Consider the following 22173-nt stretch of genomic DNA (forward strand, 5'->3'; position numbering starts at 1 on the left):
TCCTTCCCAGAAAACTTAGTAAAATCCGGCACCTTGTACCGATTTGGAAGCGGGATCAAATCATATGCGGGAGGATACGGTGTCCGATAAGAGTAAGTGTTGACTTTGGGTTTTATCCCGAATTGGTCTTTCATTACTTCAGCAATCTTATTGGCCCAATAAGCATCGGCATCTTGCCGATGAGGTGGTTGCAGATCCGGCACCTGCTGGTAAGCTTCCACATGTCTGTGCGGCGCACGATCTGCATGAAACATTGGATTAATCATTTGGCCTCCAATCTGCAGACCACCAAGCTGTTGCCCGCCAATCTGCTGCCCAAGATTCATTGGCTGGTTGGGAATCCCCTGATTCTGGAACGCGGGATAGATCTGTCCTTGCTGAAACCTGGTAGCTTGATGATTCTGTTGGGGCGTTTGCGGAAAGATTTGTTGTCCAAGCCATCCATTATTAGCATTCATCGGCATAGGTCCTGCCGATGACTGATAATTGGGTATCATCATTGAATTGACATACTCTGGTTGAGTCATAGACCTCTGTTGCACCAGCATTGAGTCTGCCGATGCGTTAGGCATCTGGAATGTTGGAGCTTGAGAATTCCCAGTGTAAGGTCTTGCAGTAGTAGTTGTAGTATACTGGGGACTCTGGTTCATCGGCATATTGTTAGGTGCCGATGCCATAGGTGTCTTGCCTCTCATATCAGTTGTCTGCGACGTACCCGGCGTTAACTCTGGAGGCATACCATAACCCCACCAGTTAGGAGGAGTTAATCCTGACATTGCCGATGCCAACAGATCTGTAGCGAGTTTAATCTGCGCATCTGAAGTCTGTGGATTAGTTGTCATCGGCGTAGATCGTGCATTAGCGACTCCTAACGTGCTTGGTGGAACAGGAATTTCCGTGCCCGCAGCAGCCGTAGCAGCCGATGGAGCTGTGACCACCGGTGACCTTGGCTGATGATGAGAGGGGCCCACATAATCTGGTGGTATTTGTCCTTCCTTGAAAGTTCTTGCCACGGCATTGAAAACCGTATTAGACAGCACACCAGCTTGGTTGATCAAAGCACGGTTGATGGCGCTGTCAACCATCTCTTGAAGTTTGCCAGGATTGGCTTCAAAAGTAACCTGCCGAGGTGCCGACAGTGCATCCTTCTGGATCACTTCGCCGCTCCTGTTCATGCTGAAGGACCTCAGGCATTGCTGCTTGTAATCCTCCATGACTTTAGCAATAGCTTGCTTCTGCTCATCCATGAGATTGGCTTCCGTCACGGGGATGACGTTCTCTTGATCAAACTCAGAAGTTGACATGTTGATCTTGATCTTGAATCGGTCCCACTGGGCGTGCCAAAAGATGTATTGGTGCAAAAGCTGATCTGCAAACACAAAGGGCTAATACCCGATTCAAACGTTAAGGCGTGCCAGCCGATTTGACCTTACTATCGGCAAAGGTGGTAACTCGAATACTTTGGTCCCGACAACAGCGATGCGCCCGGATGTCACGGCCAAGAGGTATTCACGCGGAACTTGAGAACACGCCGAGCTTAAGTCGACGAATTCCTAAGAACTCGTAATAAAAAGGAAAAGGTATGATGAAGTCGTCGAAAAGTATATGCTTGGAGTATGAGTAAAAACTTGTGTTTGATTGATTGATTCTATTGATTACAAGGCCCTAGGGTCTACATTTATACCCTGCTCAAAGAGCTACAACCAGACACGACTAGAACTCGAATTCCAAATTTAAACAGAATCCGTGTACAAAACGATCTAAATAGCTAAGGAAAACGTAAAACTATCCTCACGGGACAAACCAGAACATCCCCACCAGCCGATCGGCGACCTCCAGACTCCTCCTCCGTACCATCGGCAGACTCCTTCGTTATGGCCATCGGCACAAACACATCATCACCTATGGACTTGGTCACGCTCAACCATCCTTCCATCGGCAACCATCCTCATCGGCAACTCACCCTGTAGATTAAATACCACCGTCTTATCTTGCCGATCTACACTTTACCGATCATGGACGCGTGCCCAAAAATGGTGTCAACAGATATTGCAATCTTTCCTAGACCCTTGACCTTGCCTTTTGAATTATCACCAAATGTGATCTTCTCTTGGTTGTCAACATCTTCATCAAGTGAGGTGAACATCCAGGGATCTCCGGTCATATGTTGAGTGCAACCACTATGAATTACCCAATGTGATCCACCGGTCTTGTAGTTCACCTACACACAAGAGATCAAGCTTGAGATTTAGGGACCCATATTTTCTTAGGGCCCTTGACCTTCTCTACTAGTTGCTTTGGCACCCAAATCTTCTTTAGCCTTAGCTTGTTGGGTGGCCCCATGAAGCTAACCTTGACCTTGCCACTCGTGTCTTTCCTTACAATATAGTGAGCATTGAAGGCAAATGGTCTAGCATGCTTGGGCAAGGGTGGTGGTAGTGGTGCCTCACACTCATGAGCAAAGTGTCCTTCTTGTCTGCACTCAAGGCACCTCTTTGGCTTGGGCTTGCTTGGTTGATCATGAGTGGCTAGTGACTTGATGAGCTTGCTTTGATGAGCCTTGTAGCCAATCCCACTCTTGTCTATCTTCATGACGGTGTTCATGAAAAGCTCACTTTAAAGGTCCTTCCCTTTGGTGAACTTAGCTAACCCCTTGGTTAGGTGCTCCTTCTCTTTCTTGAGCTTGTTGTTCTCTTGAGTTAGCTTCTTGATGATTGGGTCATTGTTGCTCTCTAACTCTTCCAAGATGAAAGACTCATCTTCTTCTTGCTTGTCATACAACAAACCAAGCTTGAGATATTGGTTCTCTTCTTTGAGCAACTTGTTCTCATATGCAAGCTTCTTATCTTGATCAAGTGACTCAATCACAATGGTGTTGTGCTTGGCTTGCTCTTGCAATTCTTTCTTGAGCTTGGCATTTTCTTCCTTGATCTTGATAGTGTACTCATAGCTCTCAGCCACTACCACATTCTTGCCCTTGTAACCAACACATTTGCTAGTGTTCTCCACAAGTAAGTCATCACAAGATGTGGCTACATCAAGTTTAGCAACATTGTTAATAGCAACATGTGTTTCATTGATTGCAAGATCATAAGCTATCTCAAGATTATCATAGTTAGCTTTTAGAGATGTGAACTCTTCCTTCAAAGCTCTATGTCTAGTGATAAGCTCATCATAAACACTCTCAAGTTTATCATATTTTTCTTTGAGCTCTGTTAGAGAAAGTTTGAGCTCCTTGAGCTTAGTGGTCATGATATTATTTTGATCTCTAAGCTCATCACTAGATTTAAGCTTTGCTATAAGTGATTCATTTTCATGTTCAAGCTTGTCATTTTCACTTCTAGTCTTTCTTATGACTTTAGTGTATTTGTTTAGCAATTGCACAAGTTCATCATAAGATGGTGATTCATACTCACTATCACTCTCACTACTCTCATCCTCACTTTGTACCTTCCGATCACCCTTGGCCACGAGGCATAGGTGTGTACAGGATGTAGATGGTGGAGAAGATGATGGTGATGAAGCATCAATAGCAATGGCGGCAACCTTCTCATCATCACTCTCATTGCCGGAGGAGTCACCATTTGTGCTTTCAATGTCGGTGAGCCAATCACCAACAATGTAAGCCTTGCCATTCTTCTTATTGTGGTACTCCTTCTTCTTGCCACCTTTCTTCTTGTATGGCTTCTTGTCGTTCTTCTCATCATCACTTGAATCATCTTGCTCTTTGTTCTTCTCCTTGTACTTGTCCTTCTTAGGCTTGGGACATTAGTGAGCAAGATGACCAAGATCACCACAATTGTAGCAATCCATCTTGGAGATGGGCTTCCTCTTGCTACTTATAAAGAACTTCTTCTTCTTAGAGTCAAAGTTGACTCCATTCTTGTTGAACTTCTTCAACATCTTGGTATTTTTTCTCACCAAGAGGGCAATGGAGGCATCATCATCACTCGAAGTTGATGACTCAACTTCAATCTTCTTGGCTTTGCCCTTGTGAGAAGCCTTGAGGGCCAAGTCCTTCTTCTCCTTCTTGGCCAATGAAGAGCTATCTTGGGGGTTCATGTGCATGTACATCTCATGAGCGTTGATCTTCCCCAAGATGGACGTTGGTGTGGCGTTTGGAGAGATTGCCTTGATGAAGCACGGTGACTATGTGCCCATATTTCTCAATAGGGAGGACACATAGTATCTTCCTCACCACATCCGCCAGACTCATTTGATTGAGCCCAAGTCCAATTAGCTCCTCTACCATAACATTCAAGCGTGAATACATTTCATTAGCATTTTCTTTTGGAAGCATTTCAAAAGTGTTGAGCTTGTTCATGACAAGATGAAATCGCTCCTCACGCTCACTCTTTGATCCCTCATGGAGTGCACAAAGTTTCTTCCATAGCTCATGGGCGGTTTTGTGGTTCCTTACGCGGTTAAACACCTCTTTGCAAAGGCCTCTAAAAATATGGTTTTTGGCCTTAGCATTCCACTTCTCGTTTTCTTGCTCTTGTGGAGTAACAGTGATGTCTTTTGCCGGAGGGGTAAACCCTTCAGTCGAAGCTTTTAGGCACTTGGAGTCACATACCTCGAGGTATGACTCCATCTGTATTTTCTAATACAGGAAGTCATCGCCATCGAACATGGGTGTAACAGAACCGACCAAATTATAAGAGATTAAGCCTAATAGTGACCATTTGCATAGTCGAACCATCACGCTTAAGCCCATATAATCCCGGTAGTCCGTGAAATCTCGAAGGATTTCAAACCACATATCGCATACAGCCAAGATCGTAATAAGTTTAGCGGCCGCCATCCATAAGTACATCCAAATTACAACATTCATGAAACACATCGGAGTACTTAAGTTATTACAAACCAAGTTCTTCAAGTAGCGGAAGCTTCATAGTTCGAAATTACAACACACACGATAAGTCTGATACAGTGCCATAGTTTGGTCATCCCCACAAAAGCAAAGGAAGAGACGGAGTGACCATCGCCCTTGGTCTAGTCATCACCCATAGCTGGGTACAGACAGAGGATGCAATAACCATAGTACATTTGACCATCTGCAAAACAACATGGGAATAGAACCCTGAGTACGAGAAGGTACTCAGCTAGACTTACCCATCATAAACTTAAAATAAAGACTCATCAAGGATCATGAAGGCTATTTGGTGGGGTAGCTGACAACCATTTTGCAAAGACCGCAAGGTTTTATTACCCTACCTACCTAAATCTTTTCTTCTTTTAATTTGCTCAAGTTGAAAGTATCATTACCTATTATCTAGGTCTGCTCCTGTGCTATTACAAGCAAGTATGAGACTATGATAGTACCTCATCATTATAACCCAAGTGTTTCATAGTCCTTACTACGAGGACGAAGCTCATGTCAAGTGCTCACTATCCAGGAGCGATGGCGATTCGAATCGATTTCTAACCAGCTGGCGAGGTATTCCCCACACAAACCACAATCACTGATCAAGTGAGCTACAGATCACCGTATTACACTATCCAGGACCAATTCGCGGGTTCGGCGGGCACCGCCAGTACCCGAGGACCGTTCCGGCGACCGAGGTATCCAGGGTATACCAAGGTTGCGCGCCGCGCCCTCGTCGTTCTCCTCAACCATCACCAATACAGCGCTTGACGGCTCGATTCCCGGCCCGGATAGTGTTCAGGCTTCGCGGTCGGAACGACTTATCCTTCCAGCTAAGTGTGGGGCATACGTTCAACATGACAAGAGGGCCGTCAACGATCGGTCCTTAATCGACACAGGCAGGGGCACCATGGTCAACCCACCATAAGACCCCGCCCGGTCTCCAAATTCATTCCACACTTGGTTATTCTTTTCCCCGAGCAACCAATGCTTAATCAAGCAGGTATCCACCTATATCTCGCAGGTGACAGGGAATCCCCCGACTTCTACCGAACTAAGCAAGCTAAGCATAGACTCCGTGCCTATCTACATAGGACAAGGTAGTTGAATGAGTAGGAATAACAAGGAGTACTCATGCAGCAACGGTATCAGGCAACTCCTATCACTTAATATGCAATACAGTAGAACAAGTATAGCACTTTATATAAGTTAGCGAGAATAGAGAGACTTAGAATGCTCCGGGGCTTGCCTTTCTCAAACGTGCTGGGTCGGTGATCCGGACACTCTTGCAATTCCTCTCCGGGTTCCTGTGCTTCCGGAGGTTCCTGCTCCTGTATCTCCTCGGGTTCCTCGGGTCCCACTTCGTTCTCCTGCGAGCCTGTATGATGCATATATGTTCATGAGTGGAGTGTGAGATGCCCGAGTGGATGCTTGTAAGAGAGAGTGTCAAAGGAGTCATGTTATGATGCATAGGTGATGCACTGGGTCATGCTTATTACAAGGTAGTCAACATCATCCGGGAACAATAACTAAATTAAGCAACTGTTGCATTCTCTTCTACAGATATTTTTCAAATGCAACCAGCAACCCCCATGATGCTTCAAAGATACACCAAACCCAACTTATTTCATTCAACCTACATACACAACCATTCATAATTTTCTTTATTCATTTCTAAGCCCATTAAAAATCAAATGCAATTCTGTTCATCAATAAATTCCACAAAAATTACAGGAGACTACCAGCTAAGCATAAAGTCTACTGTAAATTTTTCATGATTTTTGGATACTTATTTTGAGCCACAAAAATCACAAGATTAATTAATAAGGCAAGTAAAATCACTCTACTGGGATACAAGTGTTAAACAACAGATTTCATATTTTTACAATATGCATAATATCATAAGAAACACCCACAAAATTTTCCAGATTTATTGCATGACCCATTTAATTATTAAAAATCATAAAGTACTGCCATGCAAGCATTTAAATTACCATAAATTCATTTATACACCAAATAATATGTACCCACTTTTTCCCAGTGAGAAAACACACATGCAAAGCCAACAAATCAAGTTTCACATTTTTCTGAGCCATATTTTATTTACTATGTATTTTCCAAGTTTAACAAAATCATGGATAAAATATATTCACACAGAAAAGTTACTCCAACATGACATGCAATTACATCAAACTGTAGATCTGGAAATATAGAGCACACCAAAATTTATTTCATTCAATTTGGAGCTGTAGAAATCAAGATATAGATTTTACAAACTTTAAATCAATTTCTAGAAAACACTTTTTCAAGAAAACCGACGAAAAAGGCTACGCACACCCAGATCTACACCCACCGGGGTACCCCTGCGACTGACAGTGGGTCCCCGACCCCACCAGTCAGCGAGACCGAGAGGGAGCTCACCTCCGACGAGCGGATCGCGCCGGCGGTGAGGTCTCCGGCCACGGGGTGAGCACCAACGTGCTCCCCGCAGCAAGACGCACCCAGCGGTACCCTTGGATCGACCAGAGGACGGCCGGAACACCTCCGGCGAGCATGCATGGCGGCACGGCGGCGCTGCTCGCCGTGGCCAGGCTGCTCCGGCGCGGTAGAGCGTGCGCAAACGCCTCTCCGAGCTTTCTCACCTTCCTACCGACCTAGCGCAACAGAGAACGAGCGAAAAGAGGCAGGGAAACGCTAGATCCGTCGCGGCGGAGTACTCCGGCGAGCTCGGGGTAACTCCGGCGAGCGATTCACGGCGCTCGACGGACTCTCACCTCGGTAGAACGTTCGCACGAGCTTACCCTAGCGACGGCGAGTGCCCTGGTGCTCTCGGCGTCGAGCTTGAGGCTCTGGTGTGGCCGGCGACGAGCGGCGGAGCTCTCTCCGGCAATGGCGCGCGGAGGAGCGGCTGCTGCGCGGTGCGAGCGGAGGAGGAAGGAGAAGGAGGGCGCGGGGGAGACAGAATGGAGGGAGTGGCCTGGGAGCCTGCGCCGGCGTCCCGACCAGGGGGGTTGGAGGCCGGCCGCGGCGCGTCCAACGCCGGCGTACGGCCGCCACGTGGCCGGCGCCGGGTGGAGCGAGGCGGGCGCTGCGCGCGCGGGAGAGAGGGGAGGGGGAGCGGGCCGCGCTGTCCAGCTGGGCCAGAAGGGAGGCGCGTCGGCCCAGCAGCGCCTGCCCCCTTTCCCTTTTTTTTGAATTTCTTTTCTCAAATTCTTTCTAAATTCATTTGGACCAATTTAAAAATCATTTTCGCCTCTTGCTCCCAAAAACAAAGTTGTTCTAAATTAAAAACTCTACAACTTTGCTTTGACAAGCAAGACCAAATTCCAAACAAAATTTGAATTACAAGTTAAAACTCAGTTCTAGGTTTTAAATAAATTCATTTTGGGAAAATTTGTATAAATTCTATTTCTCAAATTCCATAGCTCCAAAAATTGCACAAAAATATTCTAAATTCTTCTTACACATAAAGCAACCTAATTTGAATATTTCACAATTTTAGAAGCAAGCATCATATTTTTAACATATTTAAAACACATGAAATGATGCACATAAAATCATACTTGAAAAGAATGACATGCTCATGATGCTTATGATTGATGAGGATGCTTATGCATTGCTTTGCCAAGGCTAAGTGCATGCTTAACACCTAGGGTGTTACAGCCCTTCCCCCCTTAGGGAAATCTCGTCCCGAGATTTTGGGTTACTAACCATTTCTTGTGAAATTTTGGATAAACTGTTTTTAAGTAATCCTCTGTTTCCCAAGTGGCATCCCTATCGTCATGATGACTCCACACCACCTTGTATGTTCGAACAACTCTGTTTCGGGTTACTCGCTCCTTGGTATCCACAATTTCCACTGGCTGCTCTTTATATTCCAAGTCCGCTTTTATCTTGATTCCTCGAGGTTCGATTCTTTGCTCCGGCACCTTCAAACATTTCTGTAGTTGCGACACATGGAAGACCGGAAAGATCGAGCTCATCTCCTCAGGTAACTGAACCTTGTAGGCCACTGGGCCTTTCCTTTCTAGCACTTGGTATGGTCCCACATATCTGGGTGCAAGCTTGCTTCGAACTCGGAAACGTTGAACTTTCTTCATTGGCGTAACCTTGAGATACACATAGTCGCCTACTTTGAACTCAAGCGGCCTTCTCCTCTTGTCAGCATAACTCTTCTGCCGTGATTGCGCTGCTTGCATATGTTGCTGTATAATCTGCACCTTTTTCTCGGCATCATTCACAAAGTCGATACCATAGTATCTTCTTTCCCCAGGTTCCACCCAGTTTAACGGAGTTCTACATCTTCGACCATACAAAGCTTCGAACGGGGCCATCTTGATGCTCTCTTGATAACTATTATTGTAGGAGAACTCAGCCAAAGGTAACCACGATTCCCACGATCCTTTGGATGATAACACACAGGCCCTCAGCATATCTTCTAACACTTGATTTAGCCTTTCAGTTTGGCCTGAAGTCTGGGGATGGTATGCCGTGCTTCTTATCAGACTGGTCCCCAAACTCTTATGCATGCGCTCCCAGAAGTGAGCGGTGAACTGCGGTCCTCTATCCGATATGATGGTTTTGGGGATACCATGCAACTTGACGATCTCAGCCATATATATATCAGCATACTCGGGAGGTCTGTATGTGTTCTTGACTGGAATGAAATGAGCCGACTTGGTTAATCGATCTATGATTACCCAAATCGAGTCATTCCCCTTCCTGGTTGTCGGTAAGCCGGTGATAAAGTCCATACTGACCTCTTCCCATTTCCACTCCGGAACTGATAACGGTTGTAACAGACCTGCAGGTTTCATATGGATGGCCTTAACTCTGCAACACGTGTCACAACGGGCCACGTAAGCGGCTATTTCTTTCTTCATCTTGGTCCACCAAAAGTGGGGCCTTAGATCTTGATACATTTTGCTACTGCCAGGATGAATAGAAAGCTTAGAGAGATGAGCTTCATCCATGATGCGATTCTTCAACTCCCGATCTTTTGGGACCACTAACCGCTGTTGAAACCACAGTACCCCCTTCTCATCAACCCGAAACTGAGTCTTTGGGTCATCTTTGATCTTCTCTTTGATGTGGAAAATAGCCTTGTCTGTTTTCTGACCTTCAATGACTTGACTCTCGAGCGAACAACTGAGTTGTATATGACATAAGACCTCAGGATGCATAAGATTGAACCCATCTTCAAACAACGGTTGAACCATTTGATAGTGTAGTTTGCGACTCAAAGCATCTGCGACCACATTAGCTTTGCCTGGATGATAGTGAACTTCCAGGTCATAATCCTTGATTAGCTCTAACCACCGTCGTTGCCTCATATTCAGCTTGGACTGAGTGAAGATGTACTTCAAACTCTTGTGATCGGTGTAAATGTGACACTTATTTCCTAGCAGATAATGTCTCCAGATCTTCAAAGCATGTACCACGGCTGCTAACTCAAGGTCGTGCGTTGGATAGTTGACTTCATGCTTTCTCAACTGTCGGGAAGCATAAGCTATCACCCTGCCATCTTGCATCAACACACACCCCAGGCCACTCTTCGATGCGTCACAAAACACATCAAAAGGCTTCTCTATATTAGGTTGTGCCAGAACGGGAGCAGTGGTTAGAAACTTTCGCAAAGTGCGGAAGGCTAACTCACACCCTTCCGTCCAGACAAACTTATGGTCCTTTTGTAGCAAACTTGTCATTGGCTTAGCAATCTTGGAGAAGTTAGGTATAAAACAACGATAATACCCGGCCAGACCAAGAAAACTTCTAACTTCCGAGACCGAAGTTGGTGCCTTCCAGTCCATGACTTCCTGCACTTTTGATGGATCCACAACAATTCCTTCTTCAGACAGAATGTGCCCTAGGAAAGGAACTTTCTTTAACCAGAACTCACACTTGCTGAACTTGGCATATAACTGATGCTCTCGTAACCGTGTCAGCACGATTCTCAGATGCTCGGCGTGATCTTGCTCATTTTCTGAATACACCAGGATATCATCGATAAACACTACAACAAACTTATCCAATTCCGGCATAAAGACTGAATTCATCAGATACATAAAGTATGCAGGAGCATTTGTCAACCCAAAGGACATGACAAGATACTCGTACAACCCATACCTGGTGGAAAAAGCAGTCTTCGGGATATCTTGCGGACGAATCTTGATTTGGTGATACCCAGATCTCAAATCTATCTTAGAAAACACTCTTGCCTTGGATAACTGATCAAACAGGATATCAATCCTTGGCAAGGGATACTTATTTTTGATTGTCACTGCATTGAGTGGTCGATAGTCCACGCACATGCGCAACGACTGATCCTTCTTTTTCACAAACAACGCTGGACAACCCCATTCCGACGAGCTGGGCCGGATGAACCCTTTTTCTAGTAACTCCTTCAGTTGTTTCTTCAACTCTGCGAGTTCGTTTGGTGGCATCCGGTACGGCCTTCTAGATATTGGTGCTGTACCTGGTATCAACTCGATTGCAAACTCTACCTCCCTATCTGGGGGAAGTCCTGGTAACTCCTCGAGAAACACATCAGGGAACTCACAGACTACTGGGATCTGTGGTAAAGGGACCACGTGCGTAGCACAGGAGATGCTAGCAAAGTCAAGACGACGGGGCAGAGGTACTTGAAAAGAGTTACTGCCCTGTGGTTCTCTGAGAGATAACATCCTCTTTCCAGTATCTATGACAGCATCCCATTCTCTCATCCAGTTCATGCCCATGATAACATCCAAAACTAACCCAGGCATGACCACTAGATTTACCCGAAAAACTCGACCACTTATATCCAGGGTTGCCCCTCGGACCACTCTATTGGTCAACACATCTGCCCCTCCTGAGCTGATGCGGTAGCCATAGCCCAGATCTGTAACTGGTTGATTATGCTTTTGTGCAAATGCTTGGCTCATGAATGAATGCGATGATCCAGAATCAAACAAAACAACTGCAAGATGTTGGTTGACAGAAAACATACCAGCTGTTACCGGTTCTCCTTCCGGGATTTCCTCAATCGAGGTATGATGCACACGAGCTGGATAGGTTGGCTGCTGCCTTTTGGGGTAGGGACATTCCTTAGCAAAGTGCCCCATCTTGTGGCAGTTATAGCACGGACCCTTGGGCGCATTGTTGGCGGCAGGTGCTGCGGCTTGAATTGCCTTTGGCTTGGCAGGAGCTATCGCCACCTTGTACGGCTTCTGCTGGGTTGGATGCCCGGTGTTCCTTCTCTGCGGTGGTCGGAACCTAGCACCCGGGGCAGGAAGACGATACTGCTGTCGCCCTGCCACTGGTGCCCTGGACTGGGATGATCCTGCTTCAAAAGCCCTTTTACGTGACTTGGATGCACTGTAGTTGTTGTTATTGTTCTCTTGGGTCAGACAGTCACTGATATAGGCATTGAAAGTAGCCCTGGCCCCTGTACCCATGGTCTTCAGCATCTTTGGATTCAAGCCTCTCTGGAAACTAGCAATCTTCTTAGCCTCCGTGTTCACAAACTCAGGGGCATAGCGAGCGAGATTGTTGAAAGCGTGTAGATACTCCTTCACAGACTTCGTCCCTTGGGACAGCCTCATGAACTCCCCAACCTTCATTTCAACCACACCAGGAGGAATGTAATTTCCCCGGAAAGCGGTGGTGAAGCGGTTCCAGGTGATTGGTGTCCCCTCTGGGTAGGTGGTATGGTGATGGGACCACCAAATCCCAGCAGGTCCTTGCAACTGATGTGCCGCATACTCAGCCTTGAGTTCTTCTGTCATTCGGAGAAGACGAAACTTCTGCTCCATGGTGTTGATCCACTCATCTGCTTCGAGCGGTTCCAAGGCCTCCTTAAAGATTGGTGGCTTGGTATCCATGAAGTCCTTGAACAAACTGTACTGGTTGACCTCCCGGCCACCCTGATTATCTCCACGACGGGTGTTGTCAGCTATGTTGCGCAAAGCTTCTTCCATGTTGCGCTGCATCTATTCCATGTTGCGTTGGCTTCCCAGAAACTGCGCGAAAAACACATCCGCAGTGTACGGGGGAGGCGGTGGTGGGGGCGGTGTTAGTGCTCTGTCCTCATTCCATTGAGCCCCACCTCCGGATGTACCTGCTCCAAGACCCGGATTGCTGTTACCCCCGCCACGTGTTTGCACCATCTGCATACGCCAATGATAAGCAATCGTTAGGAGTTGCCATCAACCGGTAGAAAATGTGTAAAATCGTGCCATACTGAATTTACTGAGGGAATAAATTCACACAATAAACAAAGGCACAACAACTCGTCATCCACGCACAACATCACTAACAGATTACTTAACATTCACGCAACAAGGTTCGCGTACATCCAACTTGCCAGCATACATACACTGGACTTTCAGCATCAACTCATAAAGTCTTACACAGCCCAGATCCAAAAGTACATGACATGCCATGCAACATACATCACAAAAGAGGAAAGACTAGCTCTAGAGCCCTAGCATCTACTCGCTATGGTCACTGTCCATGCCGGAGCCATCCTCATCTTCATCACCACTAGCAGCTGCTCCTATCTCGGGATCCGCGTCCATCTCGTCCTCAGAGTCTAGCTCCGCTGCTCCAGGCAGGTGGTGAGGGTGGAGCTGGTTATGCAGCTGGTGGACCTCCTCATGCAAGTTTTCATTGTACTCCTCAGCATTAGCTAGCTGCTGCTCTAGCTCTAGCTGTCGGGCCCTCAAAGTGTCCTCCTCGTGCCAGGCTTCATTCCTCTGTCCAAGCACATGGACTAGCATGCGCTCGCAGTTCCTATGAGCAGTAGTCACCCTGTCCTTCTGCTCTCGCACTGCAAGCAGGTCCTGACTCAGCTCACTGTTCTTCTGGACTGCCTGGTCTCTCTCTCTGGTCACACGAGCCAACTCTGCCTGTAGCCTCTCAACCTCAGAGTCAAACTCATGCTGCAACTGACGCTTCTCATTCTGGACGGTGAGAAGAGACCCGGACAAGCGACCCAAACAACGCTCCAGGCCTCCATAGGTCTTCATCAACGCGTACATGGCACTCATAGCTGCACTGTCACTGTGCTGGTCCTCATCCGCACTCCTCTCTAGAGCATTCACCTCGGACTGATCCCACACCGAAGTGTAAGGGTCACCCCGGGGAAACACCCCAGCGAAGGCGTGGGCCAGCTCCTGTGGAAACCTCTCCATGAGGTCCCTCAAAACTGCGAAAGCTGCCCTGCTGGCACCGTGGAAAGGCGTGACACCTCGGGACTCGTACACCCAACCGCCCCAAGCAGGGTCTCCTCCACTGGTAGGGACAACTGCCTCGATCCCCTCCAGGGTCTCGTCACCAAGCGGCTCCTTATCCCAATAGTAGCGAGGCTCCCTTCCTTCGGGATACCCCATCGAACTGAGCACCCTCCAAAGCAAAGTGGGCATCCCAAACTCCTCTAGGAACTTGCTCTTATGTCGCGAGCTCCTAGCTGCCAACGGACGGCGAGGGGCCCGCCCACCAGTGGACTTGCGAGCGGTGAGCCTAGTGCGTGCCATCTGCTGCAAATGGAATACCGTGGGTAAGAGCGAGGATTACCTTTATTTATTTCATTTAAAATTGGGACAGATTAAATTAAGGGGGAAAGTAAGCAATGATATGAAATGCACATGATGCATGTACGAACTTACGATCTCACAAACTTAGAAAACAAAGGTTAACACTAAGCGGTATACGCGGTGGCATACAACGTTCGCTCATAACGTAACTAGCGTTCTAAGCGAGAACGTGGTTAGGGTACCTGCAGAAAACTCATTTCAGCCCACCCACAGTATGATCGTGCAGAACAAAATTTAAAACTATACACTTCACATACACAGACACCTGTCCATGCATGTGACGTGTCACTACCCACATCATCGCCCTAATGACGGCATCGTCTCTCAGGCTAGACCGGCAGTGTATCCGATCATGCGCTCACAACTCCCACTTACCATGGCGTAGAGGAAGAATTGATCCATACATTACCACTCAAATGAATGGCACTCATACTATTGCACGCCGTATGAGCGACGAAATAAAAATATGATGCATTAACCCCCAAGTCAGTACTTAGCTAGCCACCTTAGAGTCCTTAACTGGGCATAAAGGATATGACCATGGCACACTAGATAATTTTCCCAAAACTTAGTTTAACACCTTGATCATTATTAATTAATTAATTAAATCTTTTACTAAACCAGTTTAGATTTTTGTTTAAAACGTACTTATGAACAGTAACTCGCTAAACCTTGCTCCGGTGCCAGCTGTAACAGAACCGACCAAATTATAAGAGATTAAGCCTAATAGTGACCATTTGCATAGTCGAACCATCACGCTTAAGCCCATATAATCCCGGTAGTCCGTGAAATCTCGAAGGATTTCAAACCACATATCGCATACAGCCAAGATCGTAATAAGTTTAGCGGCCGCCATCCATAAGTACATCCAAATTACAACATTCATGAAACACATCGGAGTACTTAAGTTATTACAAACCAAGTTCTTCAAGTAGCGGAAGCTTCATAGTTCGAAATTACAACACACACGATATGTCTGATACAGTACCATAGTTTGGTCATTCCCACAAAAGCAAAGGAAGAGACGGAGTGACCATCGCCCTTGGTCTAGTCATCACCCATAGCTGGGTACAGACAGAGGATGCAATAACCATAGTACATTTGACCATCTGCAAAACAACATGGGAATAGAACCCTGAGTACGAGAAGGTACTCAGCTAGACTTACCCGTCATAAACTTAAAATAAAGACTCATCAAGGATCATGAAGGCTATTTGGTGGGGTAGCTGACAACCATTTTGCAAAGACCGCAAGGTTTTATTACCCTACCTACCTAAATCTTTTCTTCTTTTAATTTGCTCAAGTTGAAAGTATCATTACCTATTATCTAGGTCTGCTCCTGTGCTATTACAAGCAAGTATGAGACTATGATAGTACCTCATCATAACATTTCCTAAACCATTCATCATTATAACCCAAGTGTTTCATAGTCCTTACTACGAGGACGAAGCTCATGTCAAGTGCTCACTATCCAGGAGCGATGGCGATTCGAATCGATTTCTAACCAGCTGGCGAGGTATTCCCCACACAAACCACAATCACTGATCAAGTGAGCTACAGATCACCGTATCACACTATCCAGGACCAATTCGCGGGTTCGGCAGGCACCGCCAGTACCCGAGGACCGTTCCGGCGACCGAGGTATCCAGGGTATACCAAGGTTGCGCGCCGCGCCCTCGTCGTTCTCCTCAACCATCACCAATACAGCGCTTGACGGCTCGATTCCCGGCCCGGATAGTGTTCAGGCTTCGCGGTCGGAACGACTTATCCTTCCAGCTAAGTGTGGGGCATGCGTTCAACATGACAAGAGGGCCGTCAACGATCGGTCCTTAATCGACACAGGCAGGGGCACCATGGTCAACCCACCATAAGACCCCGCCCGGTCTCCAAATTCATTCCACACTTGGTTATTCTTTTCCCCGAGCAACCAATGCTTAATCAAGCAGGTATCCACCTATATCTCGCAGGTGACAGGGAATCCCCCGACTTCTACCGAACTAAGCAAGCTAAGCATAGACTCCGTGCCTATCTACATAGGACAAGGTAGTTGAATGAGTAGGAATAACAAGGAGTACTCATGCAGCAACGGTATCAGGCAACTCCTATCACTTAATATGCAATACAGTAGAACAAGTATAGCACTTTATATAAGTTAGCGAGAATAGAGAGACTTAGAATGCTCCGGGGCTTGCCTTTCTCAAACGTGCTGGGTCGGTGATCCGGACACTCTTGCAATTCCTCTCCGGGTTCCTGTGCTTCCGGAGGTTCCTGCTCCTGTATCTCCTCGGGTTCCTCGGGTCCCACTTCGTTCTCCTGCGAGCCTGTATGATGCATATATGTTCATGAGTGGAGTGTGAGATGCCCGAGTGGATGCTTGTAAGAGAGAGTGTCAAAGGAGTCATGTTATGATGCATAGGTGATGCACTGGGTCATGCTTATTACAAGGTAGTCAACATCATCCGGGAACAATAACTAAATTAAGCAACTGTTGCATTCTCTTCTACAGATATTTTTCAAATGCAACCAGCAACCCCCATGATGCTTCAAAGATACACCAAACCCAACTTATTTCATTCAACCTACATACACAACCATTCATAATTTTCTTTATTCATTTCTAAGCCCATTAAAAATCAAATGCAATTCTGTTCATCAATAAATTCCACAAAAATTACAGGAGACTACCAGCTAAGCATAAAGTCTACTGTAAATTTTTCATGATTTTTGGATACTTATTTTGAGCCACAAAAATCACAAGATTAATTAATAAGGCAAGTAAAATCACTCTACTGGGATACAAGTGTTAAACAACAGATTTCATATTTTTACAATATGCATAATATCATAAGAAACACCCACAAAATTTTCCAGATTTATTGCATGACCCATTTAATTATTAAAAATCATAAAGTACTGCCATGCAAGCATTTAAATTACCATAAATTCATTTATACACCAAATAATATGTACCCACTTTTTCCCAGTGAGAAAACACACATGCAAAGCCAACAAATCAAGTTTCACATTTTTCTGAGCCATATTTTATTTACTATGTATTTTCCAAGTTTAACAAAATCATGGATAAAATATATTCACACAGAAAAGTTACTCCAACATGACATGCAATTACATCAAACTGTAGATCTGGAAATATAGAGCACACCAAAATTTATTTCATTCAATTTGGAGCTGTAGAAATCAAGATATAGATTTTACAAACTTTAAATCAATTTCTAGAAAACACTTTTTCAAGAAAACCGACGAAAAAGGCTACGCACACCCAGATCTACACCCACCGGGGTACCCCTGCGACTGACAGTGGGTCCCCGACCCCACCAGTCAGCGAGACCGAGAGGGAGCTCACCTCCGACGAGCGGATCTCGCCGGCGGTGAGGTCTCCGGCCACGGGGTGAGCACCAACGTGCTCCCCGCAGCAAGACGCACCCAGCGGTACCCTTGGATCGACCAGAGGACGGCCGGAACACCTCCGGCGAGCATGCATGGCGGCACGGCGGCGCTGCTCGCCGTGGCCAGGCTGCTCCGGCGCGGTAGAGCGTGCGCAAACGCCTCTCCGAGCTTTCTCACCTTCCTACCGACCTAGCGCAACAGAGAACGAGCGAAAAGAGGCAGGGAAACGCTAGATCCGTCGCGGCGGAGTACTCCGGCGAGCTCGGGGTAACTCCGGCGAGCGATTCACGGCGCTCGACGGACTCTCACCTCGGTAGAACGTTCGCACGAGCTTACCCTAGCGACGGCGAGTGCCCTGGTGCTCTCGGCGTCGAGCTTGAGGCTCTGGTGTGGCCGGCGACGAGCGGCGGAGCTCTCTCCGGCAATGGCGCGCGGAGGAGCGGCTGCTGCTGCGCGGTGCGAGCGGAGGAGGAAGGAGAAGGAGGGCGCGGGGGAGACAGAATGGAGGGAGTGGCCTGGGAGCCTGCGCCGGCGTCCCGACCAGGGGGGTTGGAGGCCGGCCGCGGCGCGTCCAACGCCGGCGTACGGCCGCCACGTGGCCGGCGCCGGGTGGAGCGAGGCGAGCGCCGCGCGCGGGGGAGAGAGGGGAGGGGGAGCGGGCCGCGCTGTCCAGCTGGGCCAGAAGGGAGGCGGGTCGGCCCAGCAGCGCCTGCCCCCTTTCCCTTTTTTTTGAATTTCTTTTCTCAAATTCTTTCTAAATTCATTTGGACCAATTTAAAAATCATTTTCGCCTCTTGCTCCCAAAAATAAAGTTGTTCCAAATTAAAAACTCTACAACTTTGCTTTGACAAGCAAGACCAAATTCCAAACAAAATTTGAATTACAAGTTAAAACTCAGTTCTAGGTTTTAAATAAATTCATTTTGGGAAAATTTGTATAAATTCTATTTCTCAAATTCCATAGCTCCAAAAATTGCACAAAAATATTCTAAATTCTTCTTACACATAAAGCAACCTAATTTGAATATTTCACAATTTTAGAAGCAAGCATCATATTTTTAACATATTTAAAACACATGAAATGATGCACATAAAATCATACTTGAAAAGAATGACATGCTCATGATGCTTATGATTGATGAGGATGCTTATGCATTGCTTTGCCAAGGCTAAGTGCATGCTTAACACCTAGGGTGTTACAATGGGTGGCGGTCCATCCCCGTTAGACATCTTTCTCTAGGCGGTGAAGCCTAAATAATGAGCACTAGGCTCCGATACCAATTGAAAGGATCAATATGCCCAAGAGGGGGGTGAATTGGGCTTCTCTAAAAATTTAAGCAACCTATAAGATCCAATTCAACCCCTTGTACCTAGTGTGATCTAGAGAGCTGCCGGATAAAGAGTTTTGCAACCTAGTTCCAATCATATTCTAGCATGGCAATTCTAAGAATGTAAAAGCTCAAAGTAATTGCACAAAGTAAATGCTAGAAAGTAAAGGAGGAGAGCAAGAAAGACGTGGCGATGTTTTGCTGAGGTATCAAAGAGTCGCCACTCCCCACTAGTCCTTGTTGGAGCACCCACGCATGGGTCTTGCTCCCCCTTTTTCCATGCAAGGACCAAGTGCTCTCTATAGGCTAATTCTTCGACACTCCGTCGCGGTGAATCGCCCACAACCGCTCACAAGCTTGACATGAGCCACCCACAAGAACTTTGGGCGGTCTTCGTACCTCCAATCACCACCGAACCGTCTAGGTGATGGCGATCACCAAGAGTGACAAGCAATAAACTCTCACTTGACCCAATCAAGGCTCTAGAGAGTGGTGGATGCATACTTGACTCTTGGAACTCAACTAGAAGAGGATTCACTCAAGAAGTCACTCAATTCTCAATCCTCTCTAGGCTCTTGCTTCTCTCTTGCACCACAAGGTGATTCTCAACTAATCAAATGGGCAAGAGACCTTCCATGGACGAGGTGGAGTATAAATACTCCCCATCAAGTCCAAGGGCCGGCCAACCGTTTTACACTGAAAACGGGAGCACCGGACGCTGGTAATGTTGCACCGGACGCACTGCACCGAGCGTCCGGTGACACATTAATGGCTAACTATACTTGTTCTGACAGAGCACCGGACACTCCCTCAGAAGGTTCGGTGACACCATCCGGTGTGAGGGTGAATTTACACCCTCTCTGGGTTTAAGACCGGACGCTCCCCGGTGAGTCCGGTGCTAGCGTCCGGTGCCCTCGTCTACTGCAGACCGCCCTAGGTATGGGACCAGATGCTCCTCGGTGAGTCCGGTGCGAGCGTCCGGTGCCTAACCCTAGGCACCCAGTCACTCTAACTAGAGTCAACCTCACCAGACGCACTAAGATAGCGTACGGTGCTGCATCCGTTGCCTACTTAGGCACCCAAACTTCGTCGAAACGCGATCTTTCCAAAATGAAGTTTATTCTTTTCGATCTAAGGACTTCTTCTGAGCTGCCTAGTGCTAGGTTTACCAAGTGTGCACCACACCTAAACCTAAAGCCTTGCCTAGGTCAAGCTACCCATTCAATGCCCCTCTTAATAGTACGGTCAAAGGAAAACAAAGTCCTAAACTACTCTAAGTGCCCTTCTTCACCATATGGCACTTAGACCTAGTCTAGTCCCGACGATGTCCAACCATCTTTTGAAAACCAAAACGATTTCCACCATTAAGTAGTCATGAACCTTCTACTCCATTGATCACCATTACCATGACCTAACACTCATGACTTTGCCTCTGCAAAACACACGTTAGTTATAGTAATCAACATTGTCATTAATCACCGAAACTTATTAGGGGCCTAGATGCTTTTCAGCCCCTATCCTTCGCGCCATCTCCGGCTGAAGGATCCACGCGCGGCCCCCGAAACTCTCCGATTTGGGCTCGTGCCCCTCCGTACCTGCATTTCACAAAGATCGTCCAAGTTAGAATTAGTTTCCCTCCAGACCTTCGCCCTACCGACCTACAAAGGTCTTGGCGACGGTGGAGGTCGGGCCTTCACTTCCGACTCTGAGGTCTTCACCTCCGGAGCAGCCAGGGGGGAAAGGAGGATGCCAACAATAATAGTGAGAAGTGTTTGCTGGTTGGCGTCTGTGGTTTTTTCCTTTCGTATTGGAGAGTTTTTTTCACGTTAAATTTTATGTCTCCACTATGATTAATCTTGTGTTCTTTGTCGTTTATCTGCCGTCATTCATAACACTAACTACATTATACAATTATGCATGCTTAAAAGAACAGCAGTGCTTCTGTCTTCTCATTGGAGCGTGCAATCATTGTTTTTTTAGTCCGACAGACCCACTTTTGTGCAGATGATGACAGAGTTTCTGCAGGGCAGCCTGAATTATTATTGTTATTTTTCTCATTTGCAATATATGATTTTCGGATGTAAAAACATACTCTGTAACATTTAAATCCATAAGCCGCCATCTACTGGAAAATAGGAACTTTATTACATGACCAATCATTTCTTGGGAGAACATGAAAATTAATTCCCGTATCCCAGCTGCAGCTGCTGAGAGAGGGTTTAATCTTTTCATCTATACCTAATACTAAAGAGCCAAAATTTTCATCTGGTCAAATTTTTCGTATGGCCTCTCTCCACTCTGAAATCAACCCGATTTACGCAGGGCCCTGAGCATGATTTCTGCCCGCGCGTATCGAACCCGCAACTCGCGCCCTGGCCTGCAGCAATACCGCGTCTCTTCCGCTTGGGGCGCCAGCACAACCCCTTCTGCGGACCCAGATTGTCCAGCCGGAACTTCTCCACTGGCAGCGAGGCGTCTGAGGCCGCGGCTGTCGCCGCAGCGCCGCTGCAGGCAACGGTGATGCGGTGGGGCGGGCGCGCGTGGAGCGGGAGGGCGCGGGGTGCGGCCTGGCGGCCGGCTAGAATTCCGGGAGTGGCTTCGAAGGAGGAGGAGGCGGAGGCCGAGATGTGGAGGAAGGTAGCGGTGGGAGCGAGGGAGATGGAAGCCATGGCTGCCGTGGAGCGGCTACGAAAATAGCGGCTAGCGACCAGTAGAAGCGGATAAGATGAGACGATGACTGTCATGGGGTTTGAGAGAAGAGATAAGATGGAGACGATGGGCCTCTCTCCACTCTTTATTTGGGCTTGCTTTTCAAACAGCTTAGACCCATTCAAGTCGAGAAAAATAATACGAGTAAAATCTAAAGTTGTATTTAAAGAAGAAAAATCAGTAGTATGATGATTGCATGGTGTGCAAGTCCTATGTCTTAGTAGAAACCAAGCCTGAATAATTTAAATTCACGTACGCAGGAAAGGTACAAAAATTTTCATTGCACA

At 46.9% G+C, this 22173-nt stretch overlaps 1 protein-coding gene across 1 annotated transcript; it reads right to left on the bottom strand.

The window, feature by feature from the left end:
• On the bottom strand, window positions 20666-21846 carry LOC8082747 (50S ribosomal protein L15, chloroplastic). Its single transcript, XM_002447611.2, has 2 exons — window positions 21567-21846; window positions 20666-20772 (listed from the first exon to the last, which is right to left on the bottom strand). Exons 1-2 carry the CDS (start codon window positions 21844-21846, stop codon window positions 20666-20668), a joined length of 387 nt encoding a protein of 128 aa, XP_002447656.2.

Source organism: Sorghum bicolor, chromosome 6, assembly GCF_000003195.3.
Source record: "Sorghum bicolor cultivar BTx623 chromosome 6, Sorghum_bicolor_NCBIv3, whole genome shotgun sequence".
NCBI classification, from domain to species: Eukaryota; Viridiplantae; Streptophyta; class Magnoliopsida; order Poales; family Poaceae; genus Sorghum; species Sorghum bicolor.